This window comes from Zonotrichia leucophrys, chromosome 2, assembly GCF_028769735.1.
Source record: "Zonotrichia leucophrys gambelii isolate GWCS_2022_RI chromosome 2, RI_Zleu_2.0, whole genome shotgun sequence".
NCBI lineage: Eukaryota > Metazoa > Chordata > Aves > Passeriformes > Passerellidae > Zonotrichia > Zonotrichia leucophrys.
The window spans coordinates 47,903,745-47,926,680 of NC_088171.1; the positions used below are offsets into that span (position 1 = coordinate 47,903,745).

Here is a 22,936-nt window from a genome sequence, read left to right on the forward strand (position 1 = left end):
TAAAAGTGAGAGGGAGAACACACATGTCAAACAGATGAAATTTCTTCAATGTATTCCAGAAGTAAGGCCTATTACATACAAGACACTTGTGGCACTCCTTTAAAAACCCAAGTTTTTGTAGCAGGTCTTAAATTATTAGTCAAGTTAGATCCATCTGCCAAACTAAAAAAGGTAACTTTTCATGGACAAGGTCTACCCGTTTTATGTATACCTAGTAAAGAACCTAAACTTAGAGCAGCTTTCTGTAGTAAAAATAGGAAGAAAACGTCATAATAAAAAATTACTTATTCATCATTGCTACCTATACAGCAAATAACATAACTGATGCTTTTAAGACTTACGTTTCTATTTCTCCTCTGACAAACTTGTGAAACTTAAAAGGTTTTCTTTTAGTTTAAAACTTGGCTGCATAGCAGTTTAACAAAATCAAGTGAAAAATAAATCCCTATTTATCACTCATTCAGAATATTCAGGAGCTTTGTCCTGTACTTGAGGTCAAACAGGCTTTACTTTGGTGGTAGTGTAACACAATTTTGCAGACGTTTTTAAGTTAGAGAGCACACCATAACTTCAGAATTAAGAACAAAACCAAATGTACCTTCTTGACTATGTTTAAGGAAAGCAACCAAAAACCTGACATAGCACTCTGCTACTCTCTCATGTACCATTTTCCTTCTCAGTTTAAATTAGGTTAATGAAGTTAAAGAATACAGATAAGTGTGGTGTTGAGAGCTCGTAACTGTATAGACACTGCTACAAACACACCACTTTGGTCAATGTCAGTAATGCCACCATGATAACTTTATTACACTCGCAAATTAATCATATCCTCATCCTTAAGGAGGCACAATTTAGCCATTTGCATTCAAATATGCATATAAACATCCAAAAGAGTTACCATAACAGTCTTTATTAAAAAACCTAATGTACATGTTTTGCCCCAGCACAGCTATATTCTCCTTAAAAAGTACTGTATGTATCAAACATTTAAGGTTTATCCCATCACTGCCAATTGTCTTTGAAGAGCTGTCAAATACCTCCAACTTTAATGAATGTCAGTACAGTCTCAAGAAAAAGCTCTCAGCTTTTTAAACGAAGAAGCTTACTATGTTCTGACATGAAGACAACATGCCATTAACAAGTAACCCTTGTGTTAACTGCATTCTCTCAGGAATTATGTAAGTTCCAAATCCCATGTGAGAATTCATACCCTGCATCAAACACAAGATTAGTTATTTAGGTAAACAGAGAGCATTTGGAAAGGTCTGTCAACGTTCATACTTTTAACAGCTCTTTAAAGAGGTAATGGTGCAGATTACATACAAGCTCTTTGCATCAGAGTAACACACATTTGAAAACAAAACAAAACATGGAAGACCAATATCTTTACATTTTATTCTTCAGAAAAAGAAGAATCTTAAAGAAAGCATTTAGTAGTCCACTTGTGCTTAAAATAGTCAATGCATGAGAAAGCCAAAAGAAAAAAAATACACATTTTTGTACACCATGATCAAAAAGATAACATTATAAATTTTCAGAAATTGCACTGTATTTAGAACACTCTCTAGAATCTGCTCCACTTCTACATATGGCTACTGAGGCTGCCTGACACAGTTCTTTTTCCACTTTAATTGCCAACCTGTGGAGGCCCTTCAGGGATCAGTGATGTGAAGAAGGTTGTGATAAAGGACCAAGCAGAAGCCATGAATCCAGGCTGCTGCTCTGTATTGCCATCTTCACCTGCATCTTCTCCGTTGTCTTCATCAATCCCATCATCCATAAGTCGCTCCTTTAAAAACAGAAATTGAAGCAATTCAACTGCTTCTTTTCAGAATTCTCACACAAGGTAACCAGCAGTATCTTCCTACATTAAGTGACTTCTCTCAGAACAACCTCCTGAAGTAACTAGCATGAAGAAAGTCTGTGATTCAAGTAGAGACAATCAGTAATTGTCAGACTGGAGAAATACAGAATTTAAGCAGCAGGCACAACCTGAGGACAATGCTGAAAACTTTCTGGTTAAACCAACTTCATTCCACAAAAGCTGGCTTTCTGTCCAGGCACTACAACATACAATATAATACATAGGAGTCTCAAAAGACGTCTGCCCTTACTCACCATCTCTTCAAGATCAGGATTATTTGCATGTTGCCCATCACGGTTCACTTCTGCATTATTGGCTGCCTGTTGCTGGCCTCCCTCTTGCCTAAAGGGAAACCATCCAGCTTGGTGTCTATGTAAGAAAGCGGAACAGTTGAAAACCTCTCTTTTGAAAGGAACAAAAAAATTTTTCTTCTACAGCTCACTACTGCAGCAAATTCTGCAAGTATTTTCAAATGAATGAGGTTACATCTATTTTTCTGTGATTCATCCTACTAAACCGAATGGCTATTCTTCAATGTTTGCATTAAGGTCTTGCTGTTTACAGCCCTCAGTTCCAGAAGACAAATAATGTACCACAATTAGGTGATTAAACATGTAGAATATGGGTCTCCTCCCCATTTTTAAGCACTGAGGTTAAGTAAGTTTTCAAAGCCAGACTTAGTTTAAATATAATTTGCTGTGGAAAAAGGCAATTTAAATTTCATCTAATGCTTGAACCACATCACCACTGTAAATAAAACAAGCCTATCCTACATTTCCAAGCATCTATATCCTGATTTCAATTACCTTACCTGTATGAAAGAACAGTCCTAGTTAGGACTGAGACTACAGTGTAAGGAAACTCTCAGTGAATGACATCAGTCCAAAATACCAAGCATTACTTCTGTTTTCCACTTCTATTTACATCATTAAGGTATCTCCATATGCAAAAGGAAGTGATGACAACAGTACTGGTATTTCTCTACTAAGCACAGAATGTGCTTAGGTCTTTATGACATATAGTTAAAAAAACTTTACATCTCTGTATTCTACCAGATCTAGTACCCCACTATTACAGTACCATTAGCTAAGAAAACTTACTGCACACACCCCTATACGTTATTTTGGAAAGATATTTGAGCTTTGCTCTGCAATTTCATATCCAAGCGGTAAATTTAAGTTTATGCAAGTATATGCTTGACCTATATGAGCTTCCTTCTCCTCACAGACCTGCTTTCTAAATTTTCATTCCAAAATGCTACATTTCAACAATACTGATCAATTAATATCACCAATATGTAAGAACATTGTGTTTCAGGTATAAGAGGTGTTCAGCTCAGTGTAAAAACATTTTGAGAATTACTTTTCTTCACATCAGTTTCTCTATTTGTTTAAATTTGTTTTTTTTAACAGACATCCTATTGTAAAGGAGCAGTGTGTAAATTTTTGCACGTGGATGATTTTTTATTTTAAATGGAATAAACATCAGCACCATACTCCACATGTCAGATCTGCAGCTATACTCAACTGTTGTACTCACAAATAAACCAGCAGCATGGCTCCCATTACCATGACAAACCGACTGAAAGAAGAATAGAAGTATACAATGCTCAGAAGAATTGCTGCTCTAGAGAACGTGTACATCCAGTCCAGCCAGTCCCGGTTGAAGTCCTCTTCATTCACTACTGGGCCACCCTGTGCATTCATCTGAACATTTTGGTTTACAGGCCTGTTGTCCTGGACAGCTACATTTGGCACTGCTGCAGGCTCATTTGCAGGAGCGTGTTCTGAATTCACACCCTGGGCAACTGCAGATCTCGCTGGCTCAGTGCTGGAAGTCACTTGGGCTGAAACAGCAGCTTGGCTAAAAATTTAAACATAAACCTGGTTTGTCAAAAAACATGCACCATAATTACTAAGCCTGTCTTATTTGCTACAGTTCCAGATGTAATACATGTCAAAACAAACTGCATTCTCCCTTAGAGTTTTATTTACTAAGACATTAATTTAATTCTAATTCAAGACTAGATTTCACAATTTGCTAGAGAAAACAGAGTATAAAACAGAGCTAGACAAAATAAACACTGCCATTTTGATCCTGAAAAAAACATTTAATATATTCTTTTCACTAGTGTAGCTCAGTACTAAGATAATGCAGACTTACTATTGCATGTAGTACTGACGTACATACATCTGTTGCCACCATATCATCTGTAAGGGACTGAATGCAGGATACATGGAAAATCCAGCAGGAGCACCTTGGCCTGGAAATTGGTTGCCTATGTTGCTAGAAAACAATTTAAGGAAAAATATTCAGCTCTGAATTGTGACATTTAAAAAGCGTGCTAGTATTAAAAAACAATTAAAGTAGCATTTCTCCTCTCATTTGTTCCCCTAAAATAACATGCTGAAATAACATACAGTAAGATCATCTAACCAATTCCAAAAAAGCATTACATTTTCATAAAAGAAATGAATAAGCAAAGTTATTTCCATAGAAAGAAAATTTTGGTTTGCATTTAGTATGTGCACTAGCTGTGTCTCTGGGACAAAACAATGCTGGGAACTTTTCAAGACTGTGCTAACTGCAGAAATTCTTTCATACAATTCCTTTCAAATTCAGAGGTCATCCTTAAAGGTCTACTAGAGGTCTAAAGAGAAAATTCACTATCTTCTAGTTTTCTTTTAGAAGCAGTATCTGAAATATCACCATGATCAGAGACCTGAAGAAATAACATAAGCAAAGACAACAAACAAATCTTTCAGATACAGCTTCTGAAGATTGCAACTAAGAACACTGTAAAGGATTTACTTCCCCCCCTTCAATATTTTGAGTATATGTGATTCTGATTCACATGCAAGAGAGATAAAACTCCTGTACATAAGTTTTGGTTGGTTTTGTTTGCTAGAAGACTTCTTATCCTCTCTTACCTCCTAGAGCATATAGCATGTTTTGGCAAGATTTCCAACTCTTTCCCAAAAGATTTTGATGTAGTGAACTGTAGTAAACCAGGACATCTTTCAGGACAGCATGAGAGTATAAAGCATGAAGAAAAGTTTATTCAGACTGCAGGTAGCAAAAGCTGAGACTGCTGTAATTGTACTGCAGACTACACCTGTTCCCTAAGTAAGGCACTCCCTGCAAAGATATCACCAAGAGATTTCATTAGTCTACCAGGCATTCAGATATACACGACATGCCCAGAAAGAAAGATGGGAGGAAGACATTAAAATCTTTTTTCCATGTTACACATGAATAAGTATTGCACTGTAATTCTGGACAAGAATCTGCCATGCAACACCATGACCTCTGCTAAAACTGTTGTGTTTGCATTTAGCTATAACCTGTTTTGACAACAGTTTAGAGGAAAACAAACCCAAAAAACCACCAAAAGTACTTTCCTGATACCAAACACAAACTGAAACACTCAGAGGCATTATTCAAGGTTTATTTCAAATATTGAAAGGGTTAACTAGGAGCTCTGCTGATGCTGTTTATTTATGCATAATTAATGTGTTGAAACAGCAATGCCATGGAGCTACTGTTGAAAAACATTAATCATGATTTACAATTGCAAGCTATAAGAATATGTTTTTCTCTCTCTGGAACTGGCATACACTTGGAGAGATAAGACTCCTCCATAATTCACAAAACATTTGACCTCAAAATGTAAAGATGATTTAAATATTCTACATGAGTGTCATTAAGTACTGTGCTGAGACAAATCACTGAGCAGTGTCTCAATTTCAAGCAGGTAGAGTATCAGATGGGGTTTTGAACAGGCAGGATCACTTAGTTCCACCTCAGTCAGCAAAAATCAGTACTACTCAACTTGCCTGGGTGAGTTCTGAAGGAATTTGCCACTTCCTTTTCTCACATACAGATTTTAGGGTTCTTTCTTGTAACTGCTATGTTGACCTCTAAAAAAGTTGAGAGAACTTAGGCTAAGCTTGCTCTCACAGATACATCTTTTAGAAATATCACTGGATTTGAGCCTCGCCTTTCTTTCAAACTCTTTTGAAAGCTGCTTTCTTGATGTCTTAAAGCTTAATGGTAGATTAAGTAGCCAGTCAAACAAGACAAACCACAGAAGTTCAGTTGTCATGCTCTTTTCTTTCACATGATTTCTTTCCCATTCAAATATTGTGGTGGTTTCTAATTCTATTTTCCCCAATAGGTTTTCTAGAAGACGTGACTTTTTGAGAAGAAAGACTTAATTTTTCAAGACTTGGCTCCATTAATTGAGCAAAAGTAGACTGGCTTACAACTGGCTTCTGGCTTAGAATGCTAGCTAGTACAGCAGTATTTTCTTTGCTCATCAAAAATCAAATGGAGGCAGATGTTGTCAATTATACAGCTATTACAGCTGCCATGATATTAAGTCAGCTTATGAAATTCAGAAACAACTCTTTACACTGTAACAATGTATTTCAGTGAGAAGAACCTCCACAAAGAAGAGGATCTTCCCAGCAAAGCAAGGCAGCTTGCTGTTCAAGGAAAAAGTAAAGTAGCACAATACCTTCTCCTCTCTTTTTCCAAAAGGAGGAGAAAGAGGTAGGAAGCAGAGTATATCAAAAGAATGGCAGCAACAGTGTAAGAACAAAGAAGCCAACAGGATCTGTATAGGCATCCCAAGACTGGAGAACAAAGCAGAGCAGACAACAGAAGAACAGTTGGATAAGCCAGAAAACAATTCAAATGGTAGAGGAAGCTTCAGAATATTCTGAAGAGAGACACAGTGCTCCTCAGGATGGCTCAAAAGCACAAAACTACTTCTTTCAGTCTGTGGAAGACACCCAAATAAACTAACCAGCGCTGAATTTGAAGGTAAGGTTGTCACAAAGATACTGCTCACCACGAGTGAAAACACAAGAATTTTTATTCAGATTTAAAAGCCTGGAATATCAACTTCAGGCAGCATTTCAGTATCCTCTGCTGTGATACCAGCTACTCAGAAGAAAATACAGAGCAAAGGTGACTGATGCAGCAATGTATTTATGTGCTGGGATATACTGCATGCTGTCAGTATGTCATTTTGTTGTTTGCTTTCAAACATTACTGTGTGCACAATACAAAAGCATTTCACTAGATGGGCCACCCACACTCGACAAATGATTTCACTGCCTTGATGTCTCTTGTCTGTTTACTGCTTCCAAGTGCTCTCCAGCCTGAAATGTGAGCCCTGCCAGGGCTGAGCCCCTGTGTTCTGTTTGTGCCTCTGCAGCACAGACCCTGATCCCCAACAAAGTCCACTGGAGCAGACAACGCTGTGCTTGCTCCCCACAGCTGAAGAATCACTTGGTACATACACAAACTACTTCCCCAGTCCCACCTCAAGTTTGGAGTTCTTAGAAACAGCATTTGCAAAAGCTTAAAAGCAACAGAAGGTTTTAATTTTTTTCCCTGTAATACTTCAACAATCTGAACTAAATGCTGTTTTCCCAAAGTATGTTCAACTCTCACACTGCAGCTTTAAGCCAGGAGCTGAAAAAACATCAAAACGGTAATTTAATCATCTAACATCCACATTACTTATTTGTACAAGTCAATCAAGTATTGCAAAACACCCAAGGAAAGTGACTCTTACATAAATTTTCAAACACCTGGTGATCTTTCCCTATCAGTAGTGCCTATATTTCATCATGCAAGAAAAGCGAGAATAAAAATTGTTTGGTCATGAAAATAAAAAGAAAAATCAACAAAGTAACACCAGTTTCAGCTATGAATCTTCATTTTCCTAGCAAGTCCTGATCTGCACATAAATTACATTAAAGCTAGATCCCACTGCCCCAAATGATGTTTAAGTGACAGCTAAAAGAAGAGGGTATTTCTTTCTGCTGGAATACAAGCAGCAGTGCCTAAAAGCAAAAGCAGATGCATCTGAAAAGACTACTGAAGCATTAAAAAGGGTTCTTAAAGAAGCAAGCAGACTCCAGCAGGCACTGGGCACAGATTATTTCAAGTTGAGAAGAGCCAATACCCAACAGTCCACAAATATCTACTTCAAGTTCTGACAGCATTCCATTAAAATACTTTCCAAAAAAAAAAAAAAGCCTAGGATTATTTAAAGTTTGTTTATTTTGGCATTTCTGTTCAGATTAGGAATGCACTCCTGGAAACCTCCAGTCACTTGCTCTTACTACAGTTCTGTTTGCACCACAGAATGCTCTTGGAACACCATCTGGATTCCTTCTGGATTACACAAAATTGAAATACGTGATTTGGGTGCACTGCCAATGCACCACAAAAACAAGCAGGACCCTATTCCAGGTAACCAAGCTAGAAGTAGTCCAAGTAGGACTGAAACCCCTGAAATATGTGCAGTCATGTCAGGTTCTCTGCACTTCTTTCAGTCCACAAATCCACTTCTCTCAATCCACATTACATGCTAGACATAGCAAGTCACAGACTTAGTATTTTTAAGGTAAGTTATTCCTTCTTTCCAAGACAGCAATGTCTCCCAAACTGACACAAATTAATTCAGCCCAAAGACTAAATAATGGTTCTGCTGCCTTTTGGAGTCCACAGCCTATTCAGTTCACCACACTTGACAAAAACTCAGAATATGTCTATGTGAAAAGCTAATTAGAAAAATGTTAAAACTTCTTACAGATTGGTCATTCACACAACACATAATAAATTGCTTCTGGAATTAATTTACATTACACCAACAGCAGTCCTGACAGTCAACCTGGTGCTGCCTAGCTTTGTCAGAAGGGCAAGCATGACCACGTCTGTGAAGATGCATTTCATCAGAATAACAAATCTCCACCCACTCTTGCCATTAGATAGTACAATTCAGATAATAAAAAAAATAACAAATTCAAGATGAAAACCAGCAAGAAAAGTCTAAGTTAACTGTAATGAAAGCATGTAAATTAAACTGAAACTCTTTTTAGTAAGTTTTAACAGCTCCGGGCATATTTCCTTTCCAGCAACAGAAGCAATGTTACTGTTAGCACATTCATATTTTAGGGGTTTTTGTTTCAACATTCCCCAAAGCAGGTTTCTAGAATCTATACAGTACTGGAAGAACACCTTGTCAGAAAGGAAGCTTGAAAGTGGCTCCCTGAAGAAATGACAGCTATCATCTCAGAACATACCATCCTCCTGTTTTCCTGTTTTCCCCTTGGAAGAAGCTACTACTACTGCTACTAACAACAAAAACATGTTTAAGCAGCTGCTAAGGTCACATGGCTTAAAATTACTAAAGCTGGTTTTTAAGCACAAAAAAAAAAAAAGACAGAATTTGAATAGTTATGCAGTAACAGACCTGATCTAGACTTGGTTACCTTTAACTGGCATGTATGAAAATCCTTAAACATTCTGTTGTAGATACACAAGCACTACATGTACTCAAAACACCTGTAAATCATTTCTACAGCCCAAATATGGAGAAATGAAAAATTGCATCTCTTATGTGTCAAAAACTAGAAACCATCATATTCTGCTAAGAATTTAGTGCTGATTGCTAAAATAAGGGACAGAAAAGACAACCAGAAATAGTAATTCTATCAGTTACATTACTAACTACATCCACAAGACATTAAAGCTGCACTTCTCCAAGAAAACTGAGGGCAGGAAGCATAAAGAAAAATAACAAAAGTCAGCCTGAAGGGGAGCACCAAGAGCACTTCCTCTTTGACTGACTTCTGGCTAAAACCACTAATTTTCATATGAAAACTTGTCTAAATTGACTTATGCTTCAAGGTGAACTAGCCAAATGGTTTTCCAGACTGTGAAAAAATTTAATTGCAACTGAACATTTAAAGCATTGTAAAGAGTATCAAAGAATGAGGATTGCTTCAGTCTCACTTACCCTTGCATTAAATAAGGGAACTGGTGGCTTGGCATGGGATTGCTGTGTGCTTGTGGAAGATTACGATGCCTCACTCCATCTGCACTAGTGTTCAAAGACGTAGAAGCAGCTTCTTGGTTTGTGGGTGAGGCAGCAGTTGATCCAGAACGGTCTAAATTCTTAAAAATAAATAAAATCAAGGTTGTGGATCTTTGGCACAGCTATAATATTTACCACGGTGTCTTAAAAAACTACTTGCTTTCATGTTTTGTCACACATTTTAATAAGAGTGTAAACACTGGGTAAGTCTTCTGTGGTTTTATTGGTTCTGGCAAGCCTTAGTAAAAACAAATTCAAAATTGCACTCAGGTGCAAGAGGGGAAAAAATAAAAGAATTTTTCAGAAAGACTCAACACTTGATAGTTTCCAGAGAAAACCACAAGTCACTGAGAATAATAGTTTCAAAAAGCTGAAGCAAACTAAATCTTAATTGAAAGAATATTTAGCAGGATCAAAAAGTCTAGTGACTATTGTTAACAGAAGTAACTGCAACTTCAGGATATGACTGTTTTCAGAGACAGTGGCTTAAAACACCATTCCCTATCCTTATCTTTAGTTACCCCTTCTACTCTTCACCCTCTTCACTGTGCCAGCTGCCCAATCCAAATTGCTGCACTCATCACTGGAAGGGAGCTATCAATGAGAATAGGGAAACAGCTAGGAACTACTCAGGCACCAAGAAACACACCTAAACCAGTGTCAGACCTCTGGTACCTGGCTTCTAAACTGTCACCATAACAAGATTACAATGGCGCCACTGAGATGCATTATTTCAGTTGTAATAAATCCCCAAATCCTGTTGCTAAGAATTACTGTAGTATTTACTTAGTCAAAAATCCTCTTTAACTTTGACAACTGAGGAAGTGAGGAGGTGCAATTACTTAAGACATCTATACCACAAAAAACACAAGAAGAATTTACCGCTAGACCAGTGGGGGTGGGGAGGAATAAAAATAAAAAACAAATAGAAGGACAAAGGCCATTCAAGCTTTGGGTTTAGGCTGCTTCCTCCAAAGTGTTATGAACTTAGCACTTTGCAAACTGCCTGCTTTAAGCAGTCATTAATACAGTCATTCAAATACAACACTGATAACTGATGTACACAGCAATAAATACTTGCCAAGCAGGCCGCCTGAGTCCTGCCAGTAAATAGAAATATAAATAAAACCTTTGAAAAGATGATGTAGCCACAGTCCCCTCTCTACTATTGCTTAAACTGCTTGTGTTTCTGAGTGTCACACAGCAGCCTAACACAGGCCCTGTCAACAGCAGAATGAAGGCAGACAGCTTCAAAGGGCATTTCCAATATGCTGACAATCCACACATCTCAAATGAAATGCACCTACATTGGTGTTTTATATATCCCTTTCTGACTAACCTTCAAGGGTTGCTTAGTGATACTGCCAATTCTGGAAAAAAAAAGAACTACCAAGTTCTCAACAGAAATATCTGCTTTTAAAACACAATATAACCAAAGACCACCATCATTTTCAGAGGGGAAGGCTCAAAACACCAAAAAAAGCATGTTCTGTTAACAATTTAACTAATAAAAGTGTTAAGAACACTTGCTACTTTTGACTGCCTTACAGATGCTACGACTAGCTCCAAGTTCATACATAAATACTGGCCAATTCCTGTCAAACAAAAAAACCTGGCCAAGTTCCACCTGTATCTCACAACAACAGCAATATTTTGATTGGTCTCTCAAATTTTCACAAAACAAATCTCAACTTAGTTTTTCTAAAATTCTGAATACACTCTGCAATTTCTGCCAAAGATACAGAGATATGGAGAGAAAGGGAAGTGTTCTTTGCAATACAGTGTTAAAAAGAGTAGCTTAGGAAAAGTAGTGTTTTATCATCTAATAAACATAACTATTACAATCTGAAAAAAGGTCATCTTTGCTTAAATACAATTACATCCTTAAATAAACAAGTCTAATTGTACAAATTCATATAGCATGCTCTACTTTCAACACACCATTTTACAGACAAATATAAAAAGTTAAAGAGAAATTAATGGCAAGTTTCCTTAGTGTAGAAGGAATTCATGTCCTGTGTATGAAAAAACTCACTGAGCTACTGCTGGAGGTTGACGCTCCATGACCTTCTCTACTGGTGCTGGGTTTTGGAGAACTTGGGGGTGTCCGAGATGTACAAACCAGGTGAACCATATGATATTCATCTTGCTAAAAATTAAAGAAATCAAAGAGCTAAAGCAACAATATTGGAGAAACTTACAAGTAAAAAAAGTCTTTAAAAATTCAAAGTTGTAAGCATTAAAGAAATATTATACAAAAGAGACCACAGAACAACACTTGGGCCCAGCCCAAGAGAATTCTACTGTTTCAGAACAAAAGCCTTCTTAGAAGCTGTCCACAATAACATATGGAACATTGACTTTATCCCAGTTTTCCCTAAAACTGTAGTATAGCAGAACCAATGGAAGAACTCCAGGAAAAGCACGAGGAAGTGTGTCACAAACTGTTGGAAAAATCTCACACCTTTTACAGGGCTAAGTTTACCTAAAATTAGGAATGCTTACATTTGCACTGAAGTCTATGAAGTGTGTTATTGAATAGAGACATCAGGGTACATGAAAAATGTAGGCACTGGAATTCCACAAGCAGACCAAGGCAGGAACAACATGCCAGTCATTGCATGTTAGGCTTGACCAAGCTTGGCTCAAGCCTGACATGCAGCTGAAGGGCCCCTGCAGATATTCCATGCTCAGGCAATGTTATTCAAAGTGCTGGGTGGGGCTTGAGTATTCCCAAATATCTGGACATGAGGAAGCAAATGCATGCCACAACTTGAAGCCATATAGCAAGGCCATGCCAATTCTGCCAGAACTTGCTCACCCCAAATCTGAAGGCCTAACTTCAATCTGAAGCTATTTCACTGTACCAAATTAAAACACTCCCTTACATGGCCATAGCAACACAACAGCTATGGCTCCATATTTAAATTGCACACTGCAGCTTCCTCGGTAACTAAATTTTTAGCAAGAGGAGCAACAAAAACATCCCTCTATCCTCTTCTGAAATCAGCATGGTGTAGGCAAGCTGCCATTTTTAATGATATGACATTCAGAAAATCTGCATTTGGAGGGGTTTTTTTAAACTACATATAAATGTGTTATAACAGCCATGTACCCATTTTTATGGTTTTGATCTTTTGGAATAGAGAAAACTAGATAAATGCTTTTACACACCACAGTGCATTACTGCTAGCACAGCCAATGCACACTCAGTCTTTTAAACTCTTTCCCATGAACTTTCCCTAACCCCAAGCACAGCCTCACTGCTACATTAAGTATAACTTTACCAGTCAGTGAGAGCAAGAATCAGAAAACACTGAACACAGGTGATCAGCACTTTGGCCTTGTCAAAAGCCTTGAACCTAACTAATCACCTTCTTCCTAGATAAAAATTTATGCCCCTGGGAAAGGCAAGGAAAGCAAGACATACCACTGGTTAGCCTGCAGCATACAGCTTTATTAAATGCAGCAGTTTATTGTAACATACTTCTGTTCATATGTAATCTATTGGACACCACTGTGCCAGAAGAGTGTCACAACTTCCAGCCTTGAGGCATTTTGTGTCCTTGAAATGACTGGTTAGTACCAAGGAGCAAGCATCACAAAGCTAGACTCAGCAATTTAGTAAGTCCTCAGATAATATTAGGAATTTATAGATAATCCAGTAGGAAGATTTTGGCAGAGAATGAGACTGAATTTAAGTTTAATCATGTTTTTCCAAAAGCTCTGAAAAGCTTTAGCACAAAAACTCCTCTTCTACCAACACAAAGTTCTAACTTTGTGCTTAAGACTGGTGTGCTTTCAAATCCCCTGAATTTCTCTAACCACACCCAAGGCCTCTAAGTGCCATTACGACATTAAAGCATTACGCCAATGCTCTGAAGTCAAGCACAGCCCAGCCCCTGTATGGTGAAGGAAGACATTGGTTACAAAGTTTCTCCTCTAGCACATATACAAAGTTTGAAATACTGTTTTCTAAAGCGAGTGCACAGCAAGCAGGCCAAGTGAATTTAAGGAATTTGGATTTCATTTTGTACTTAGCAAGCAAAACTAAGCTTTGAGATAAGTTTTGTAACCATTTCCTTGAACATTTAAGTGGCACAGGGCATACACTGGTTTGGAACAGTCCAGCTTCAGTTTTCTAGTAAACCTATACATAGTAAATTACAAATACCTTCTTTGGTAAGAAGTTTAATCCCATTTAATAAAAACTATTTCAGAATAAAGATTATAAAGTGTTAGTCTGCTGAAGCAATACTCAAGACTCCTCTGCATCTGTTTCTCCATCTTATTACTGAAGTTCAGGTACCCACTAAAGGACCATCCACATTTGGAGACTTTGCTCCACAGGAAGTTTTAAAATGTGACCCACACACTCTTGCAGCCTGTAGATTAATTTTTACCTCAGTACACTAGAGAAAACTATCCTTACCCACAGCCAGGTACTATATTATGGAGTTCATCTATTTCACAGGATTAAAAACTGTACAAGGACGTAAGGCATTTCCCCAATAACAGCTATTGATTCATCCTGAGCTGTTTACAAAGAATTTAGACAACTCAAGATAATGCATCATGTTTCCTGTCACCATCAAAATTGAAAGAAAACTTTTTTATAATCTACCCTAAATATCTTGTTCTATGCATTTTTAAGAACTTTCCTAACTTAATGAAGTCCTTATTACTTGGTATCATCAATCCAAGCTATTTGAGCCGGTTTGAAAACTAAGTGCATGTGTGCATGAGATGTCACACATATTCAGAAATGGGATCTAAATGTTGACTGAAGAATCCAAAATTAGACTAACAGAATTATTTGTTCCAATAGGAAGCAACAGAATTTTTTTAGAAGTATGAAATGAAAAGAGCAAGAACCAACAAAGTTTCAAACATCATCAGGAATGGTTAACAGCTGCCAAATCAAGACCAAGAAAACAAACAGCCTTCCCAGAAAATTATTCAGGAATTGAGAATTCCTGGTTCTCCATAATTAATATTTTACTCTTTATCTGCTTATACAAATGACATTTTTGACATAAGTTCTGGATTTAAACCTCTCTGAGAATCTAAATGATGTCCCAAATCAACACAAATATGCTGTATAACTCCATTTATGTGACAGTGGCGATTGTCCAAAGAAGTCAAGGCCAGGGTGGAGCTCTAAGCAATGTGCTCTAGTGGAAGGTGCCCCTGCCCAAAGCAGGTTTGTAACTAGAAGATCTAGAAGGTCCTTCCCAACACAAATCATTCCATGATTTTATGATACAACATATCACTTGCTGGGGACTTAGCATAGCCTACTTGCTCTCCCACCAATTGGAAACACCCTCCTCTACCCACAATTATCATAATCCTACAAACAAGGCATACTTGAAAATACATTTTCCAGAAAATAGCAACATTATATGGTTACATCTCTCAATACAATAATGAAAATTTTAAGTTAAATAACACAAATCTAAATTCCTATTTCCCAAAACCAGGGTTTGATCAAATATTGTATGGTGTTGATATAAAGCTTACTTTTCTGAGAACGTCTTTCAGCTGCAGATGATCAGGAAGCAGTCTGCCAGAATACACCAGTCTCTGATCCTTTGTAGACTAGGAGATGGGGACAAAGAAAGGAATTTAGCTTTTTTCCTGCTGCATAGGTAGATAGCTGGAAATAAAAGGAATTTTCTCATCTGCAAATGTTAAGTCCAATCACCAAGAGAGAGACTTAAAAACATTTCAGAGGCTTCATAAGTCCAATTCACAAATTACTTCTGAAAAAGAATTATGCTTATTAAGCACTCAGCAAGAGTGTCATAACAATTAACACTTAAGGATAAATGCTTGTCAAGAAAACTTTCAAGTTCATTCAAAAATTCCTGTCTTTTAGTGATCTGTTCTTTACCCTACTCCTGGTCCCAGTCACCTTCTGAAAATATAGACAGAGAAGTGGCTGGGGCAAAGAAAGTTAGCAGAACAATGGAATGCCAATTAAAATACCCAGAAGAGCACAAATTTCAGTCTTTTTCAACAAGTACTTTTGTTACTAGTCCTTGCCCCCACCATCAAACACCCTGCAGACAAAAAAAAACACAAAAAAACACAAAACCAAAATCATTACAAAAAACAAGAAGGAGAGCATTAAAAAGCAAGAATCAGCAAAAGGTTTTTTGTAAGGTAGCCTTCCAACCTGGGTTAGCTTTTTTGCCTATTCTTACAGTTTCACAGTTTAAAACAATCTAGTATTGTAAACAAAGATTGCATTTCTTTTTTTAAACAAATTATATACTGTTCATATTTTAATAATTTTGGACTATTCCACACAACAGAAATAACAACAGAATTACTTTAAAGGAAACTATTTTAGGTCCCTATCTAGAGTAAGATGTCCAGTATGCTAAGACAATGAGCATACTCAGTCAAACAAATCAAAGAAAAACAAATGCTAAACAAAGAAATCTGGCCTACCAGCAGTGGAACAAACATACATTATCAGCATGAACTATGTGAAGAATTTCCCCATCATGCAAACACCAAGCCTTACACCTCTCCTCTGCCTATCCCAGCCGTCTGCTGCTCACTCTGCTGGCTTGTTCATGCTAATGCTAAGACAAATAGCTGAGCCCCAGATCTCTGTGATTACGAAAAGCTTTCACAGAAGTTTTGACTTTTTTTTTTGTTGCAACAGCCTTCTACAGATCCCAAATAATTTAGCAGAATACAGAAATGTTATAAAATTGTTTGGGGTTTTTTTACCTGGAAAAAAATATGGTCATATCATCAGAACAAAACAGAGATTCAAAGCAAATAATGCTAATAAGTTCTCAGTAAATCTGAAGCTTTAACTTTTCCCCCAAAGCCATACTAGCCATTAAAAATTGAATACAAGTTTTTTTTTTAAAAAATAACTTGCCACATTCTGTGCAGAACTGTTTATCACTTCTATTTAAGAGTCATTTTCTCTACTGTTCTACACTTTTCTGTATTTTTAGTTAGTGGCCTTGGACAGTATTTTTATGTCTCCCAACATGGGGAACTAGTTATTTGCAGTTCAAATTGATAATATACTGCAATACATTCAACAACAACGCTGTACTATTTCTATTTACACTTAAAACAACAAAAAATGCCTGTCTCATGTCAGTAACTTCTTTTGAGGCATACCATTTTGTTGCTCCCTTCAAGCATGAACAGGCTACCAGCAGAATGCAAGCTTGCATTCTGTGTTTGGGAAAGGACTGAAAAATCAGTATTTAAGCATCAAGATTAAAGAAAACTTTAATTTCCTGTAAATTGGAGACTTGTTGGTTTAGACTGACCAGCGCAATCAGAGGAAAAATTTTAAGAATCCTTGTTTCTGGGTCCTGAGACAGATTATCTGGAGATTAGTAAAAACAGATAAGCACTTAGAACAAGGAAAGCCCAACAGCAAAAACCCTTCAAATTCCAAATCTTTACATCATCATCCAGCATAGCACTAGAGTGTTGTTTTGCCTGTCTCACTCTAATGGGGCTTTCTACATGGTCCCTTTCAATTGTTCTCTTCAGCACCTCATGAACCAGCCCCTCTTCCATCCCCTCTCATTAAACCATCTTCTCAAACAAGATATAAGTCACTTTTAAATACGAGTATTATACAGAGGTGAAACTGGCAAGATTAAAACAGCCCCTCAAAGCTGACTACACAGCCTTCAGTAATGCATTTTAACTCTCTACAATAAAACCACAAAAGAAAAGGTTAAGCATATGTTGAGTACTGTAATGAGGAAGATGAGGCCTTAAACCCCATGCTCTTCCCTTCATAAATTAAACAACTGCCTGAGAACTAAAGGATTATCACCTGCAATTCTCAGGTTGAAAGCTTGCAATTCTGAAATGGATTTTTTTTTTTTTATACAGATGGAAGAAGAGGTAATACACGTGGAAATACAGTAGTTCACGTATACGCCAAAGTAAATGGAAAAGGCATTCAACTCATCCTCTGCCAGAGGAAATTTCACTGCCACACCTCCTGCTTCAAGAACAGGACGCTCACTGCTAACTGAAACACTGAACTGTGATGGAAAAACACCTCAAACACAAAATTAGAGTAGCCCCATTTCCAGAAGAAAGAACATGGCATGAGGAAAATTATTCTAGAACCTAGAGTGAGATGGGAGACAGTTTGCAAATCAAAATCCAAAATGTATGTATTCAAAACTAACAACTCCAGAGCTACTGGTTTGGAATTTTTTCCTCCATTTTTCATGCAAGACTTCTTTTGCAATGCTTAGTCCAAACTAGCTATGCCCAGCACATTACCAAACACCAAACCTAAGGCAGTGTAGCAATGCTCTGTAGGAACACAGGTGATCTCTGAGCTATCCAGTTGCAGCTACCAGACAGGGATTATTTTAGTTCACTAAGCCTCTCTCCCATTCTTCTATAGCTAATAAAAATCCAGACAACCCCATCTAGTTGGAACTGTAGGCAAATGCTAGATGACAGGTACTGTGGGAAATGAGAAATAGCAGTTTTCAATTACTGTTTATGGGTGTAATCAATGCAGCAGTTAATGCAGAAGGTAGGATCTGCCAGACTGAGACACCCAGGCTGATTTTACAAGAGCTTTGCGTTATTCTACATAAGTATTTCATTTAGGGACACTGTAACTGCAGTACTCGAGTTGTGAAAACTGGTGCAGACAGGGAGCAAAAGTACTGAAAAATGTGAATCTTAGTTAAGGTTCACAAACATAACACACTTCTGAACCTATTTAGCTTGTGCAAGTACTTACTTTGCAAAGTGTATCAACTTTAATAACAACTAAACCAATCTAAATCTGCCTGTATTTGAAATTTGTATGTATTTAGGCAAGTAATTTACACAAATTAATCTGGAAAACGCTGCCTCAAGACCTAACTTCTCATTTGCCTATTCTAATCACCTCACTTTCTAAATACGCTTAATAAATTGTAAATTTAATTAGGACACTTACAGTTATCATAATTTGCTGAATAATTTACAGATGCACATACAAGAATGAGGTTCAATTCACACAGAAGACTTGAAATACTATGTACAGCGGGGACAGCAACTGACTTCTACTTTACACCCTTCAAGAACACTTCAAGGCCTGTAGAGTCTCTGTGTTCTGGTGTACTCCCACCACCTTAAAACAGCATTGTAATAAAAATTACCTCCAGGACCTGTCATAGTGAGGGAACAGAGAAATCAAGCTTTTAACACTGATCTGGTTTAAAAGGGAAGAAAAAAAAACGAAGGGGAGGTGGAGGGGAGCTCCTAAAAGCATAAGGACTTAAATTTGAAAAAAGCAGTAGCACTCAAAAATATACTTTTTGATTTTACTATACATAGGAGCCATTCTATTAAATACCTTTCTCCTCTCCTATGTTATAACTTTAATTTGAAAGGTCCTTTGAAATAAAAATACTGTGTTCAGTTATAAGTTTAACTGCAAATGCAGTAAATCCAAATTAAATTGGAATTACTAAGACAGTTCTCATTAAAGAAACTCCCCATTCTTTCACCCAGAACAAACCTGGGTGTGCTGAACTAATCTTGCAATACTGAGAGGCATGCTGAGGAATCTATTTTCAACAGGAGAAAGATGTTTCAGGAAACTGAAATTTAACACTATGCTGCTGTTCAAAGCCTACAGTGCAACATGCAAACCTCTTGTTCACTATGGTTCTTTCCTTTCAGGAGCTGAATTTAGCAGGATCATTCATAGGATGAGTAAGAAAATCAGTGTTTCACAAACACGTCACTGGAGGAAATTCTAGTGAGGAGGACAAAGTAGCAATCAGCTGAGTGGTATTTTTGTTTTCCACAGCAGATAGGCTCTTTCAGCAGAGAATTACCCACAGCAATAACTATATTCACAAACTCTCACAACTGTTTAACAGATGTCAATGTACCAGTGACACAGACCAAGTTGTTGGCTGCTTTTCTTCTTCTTTCTCCAAACAGCAGAAACCCTTTTTGAGACAAAGCAACCATTTTACTTTTCCATGTCAAAAAAATCAACAATAACAGTAATTCTTCTACTGAACTAGGTGAAAAATAATTTAAAATATAAATGCCACCTTCTTCTTCTTCTCTGGTGTTTTCTAAAGCCTGATTGTAGGCCCCATATGCTGCTGCAGTTCTCATACTCTTCTCTGGAACAAATTTTTAAATATACCATTCTGCACGACTCCCATTCTGCACATATACAATATTATCATCTATTGCCTATGCTTTTTTCATAGCCCCTTCTAACTGCCACATTTACAATTTAGGAGGAATAAAGCGTATTGCCCTCAGAAACAAAAAAAGCTATAGGTATTAAGTTTCAAAATACAGTCACAGCTGTCACACAAGTTTGTATAACACTTGACAGCAGAATTTTCCACACAATCTCAAGAGGAAATAATTTTAGAGGTAGGTCAGCTACATAATTTCAAATAATTTTATGAATAAACATCTATCTGCTCCACACCTCAATGAATTCCCTAGATCCTGTTAACCGTAAGTATATCACTTGTACTTTAGAACAGGCAGAACTCTTAGTCAGTGCTCTTAGATTTTACAAAAATCAGCCTCAAATTCAGTTAACTGAGATACCTAAATCTCAGTTCCCAAATAAAAGATAAGTGAAGCATTAGTAAGCATCTTGAGCGATATCGCCTTTCAGGATGCTACACTGCGATCTTGTCACACGATGTAAAAGAGCAGCTTCATATTTGTTACACTGCCAACTTCCCTGAAAGCAGAGGGCCGGCCATCGCCTTCCCGCAGATCTCTCTCCGGCAGCAGGGCTCTTGTTTGTTTATTTAACAAGGCTTAAAGGGAAGTCTCACCGCCTGTCCCCAAGTCGCCGCAGTGCCAGCCTTATCGCCAAGGCGAGGGAAAAGGGCGGCCAACAACTCACCGGCTTACTGGGGTACACCTTGGAGAGGTGGGACTTCAGCTTGCCCACAGTCCACTCCAGAAAGCAGCTGATGGTCTGGTCGGTGTATTTCTGGTTGGGGGCCTTGATGATGAGGGTCACCGGGTGCTCCACCACGCTCTGGTCCATGCTGCCCGCGGGGCCGGCCGGCCCTGCCCCGCTCTGCTCCTCCTGTTCCCCGGGGACACGACCCGCGAACCTTTCGGGGGGCTCCGGGCGGGCTCAGCGGCCGGGGCCGAACTTCCCGGGGGAGCTGGGGGAGCCCATCCCCGCGCTGGCACTCCGGGAACCGCAGCCACAGGAGATCACAACCTCGTCCACCACGCCCAAGGAAGAAGAACCAACGCGGCAGTCGGAACGCACCCGTCCGGACCGAACCCTCCACCCACGACACCGCCTCGGCCTCCGGCCGCTGCCGCCGCGTAAAATGGAGGCCGGAAGCGGCGGCGCCGCTGCGCCCGCCCCCCGCCGCTCCCGCCCAGCGGCACCGGGGGGCGCCCGCGGGCCGCAATGGCGGGCTGGGGCTCCGGGTGTGGGCCGCGGTGCGGGACGTGGGCGTTCGCCGGCTGCTCGGGTCGCCGGGCTCATTCACAAGAAGGTCTCAGCGACTGGAAGGCTTAAACGCTTCTCAGCATGGGAATTAAAGCTTTGCTTCTTGTGTGTCTTGCCTCCGTCACGGTTGCGTGGGAATGCCGCAGTGTAGTTAGCCCAAATGGCCTTGTGAGGTCAGGAAATGCTATTTTATAACCAGATTGGAGGCCTCAAGGAATCACCAAATCACAGAATAGTTTGGGTTGGAAGGGATCTTAAAGATCATCTGGTTCCAAGCCCCTTGCCAAGGGCAGGGACATCTTGCAGTAGGAGCAGGTTGCTCAGAGCCCCATCCAGCCCAGCCTTGAGCAGTACCCGGGATGCGGCATCCACAGCTTTCCTGGGCAGCCTGTGCCAGTGCCTCACCACCTTCACAGTAAACATTTTCCTCCTTGTGTATTTAATCTAAACCTTCTCTCTTTTTGTTTGAATCCATTCCCCCTTGTCCTGTCACTACATGCCCTTGTAAATAGTCCCTCTCCTGCTTTCTTGCAGGTTCCTTTCATGTACTTGAATGTGGCAATTAGGTGACCCTAGATCGAGCTTTCTCTTCTTCATGCTGAACCAACCCCACTAGCAGCCATTTTTTGTAGGAGAGCTGCTCCATCCCTCTAATTGTCTTAATGGCCTCTTCTGGACTCTCTCCAGCAGGTCCATGTCCTTCCTGTGCTGGGACCCCAGAGCTGATGCAGCCCTGCAGGTGGGCTCTCAGCAGAGGGACAGAATCCCTTCCCTTGCCCTGCTGGCCACGCTGCTCTGGATGCAGCCCAGGACACGTTTGGCTCTCTGGGCTGCGGATGCACATTGCTGGGTCGTGTCCAGCCTCTCATCCATGAGCACCCTAAGCCCTTCTCCCCAGGGCTGTTCTCCATCAGTTCATCCCCCAGCCTGTGCTGATACCAGGGGTTGCCCTAACCCAGGTGCAGCACCTTGCACTTGGTCTTCTTAAATCTCACTAGATTCCCATGGGCCCACTTCTTGAGCTTGTCCAGCTCCCTCTGGATGGCATCACAGCATCACTCAGCCTGGTGTCATCTGCACATTTGCTGAGAGTGCACTCAGTCCCTTTGTTTCTATCATTAATGGAGTTATTAAATAACACTTGTCTCAATATGGATCCTTTATGTTGCTTAAGAATTCTGTCTAAAACCATAAAATAAGCTTCCGAATTTCCAGGTTAGCAATGCAAACTTTTAATCATCAATGTGGCTTTTCAGTTGCTGGGAAGAAAATACTTTAAAGGACAACCATCAAGGTGGATGGATAAAATGACAATGGATAAGGGAAAAGTTCAGTTCATTATACTTCTCCTAAATTTTTACAGTAAAAGTAAAGTCATTAACTTGACCAAAAAAATTTTAAAAGGTTATAAAAACTCAAATTGTCTCTTGAACAAACAAACAAACAATGTTTCTTTCTATTCCCTTCTGTCATCAAACACTGAATGTAGCTACAGACGGCTCAAGAGTTTCAGACAGGTTTGATTTTTCCAGTAGATAGTGTCCCTTTAATGCCAAAGAATCAGACCTTTAATTAAGCTGGAGAGAGGCAGGAAGAAGTTTCCTAATGAAGAGAGGACCATAAGGAAATCCAGCTTCTGAAGGGAAAGATAAAAAAGAAAAGCCTGAAGGAATATCATTAGCCCCCAGGACCTAATTCT

The 22,936-nt window shown here is 38.9% G+C and overlaps 1 protein-coding gene across 4 annotated transcripts; it reads right to left on the reverse strand.

Annotated features, from left to right (window-relative positions):
* Positions 1–779: 779 nt before the first annotated feature.
* On the reverse strand, positions 780–21,117 carry HERPUD2 (HERPUD family member 2). 4 transcript variants are annotated; one of them, XM_064704883.1, is made up of 9 exons: positions 20,668–21,117; positions 15,285–15,362; positions 11,797–11,910; positions 9,684–9,841; positions 4,795–4,881; positions 4,028–4,150; positions 3,404–3,727; positions 2,119–2,206; positions 780–1,789 (listed from the first exon to the last, which is right to left on the reverse strand). In XM_064704883.1, the coding sequence occupies exons 1-9, from the start codon at positions 20,812–20,814 to the stop codon at positions 1,628–1,630; spliced, it is 1,281 nt and encodes a 426-aa protein (XP_064560953.1). In that variant the 5' UTR covers positions 20,815–21,117; the 3' UTR covers positions 780–1,627. The 4 variants fall into 4 exon arrangements, with proteins under 4 accessions (XP_064560953.1, XP_064560952.1, XP_064560955.1 ...); XM_064704882.1 differs by having other exon boundaries at positions 2,119–2,233; XM_064704885.1 differs by lacking the exon at positions 4,795–4,881 and having other exon boundaries at positions 20,668–21,116.
* Positions 21,118–22,936: the final 1,819 nt, after the last annotated feature.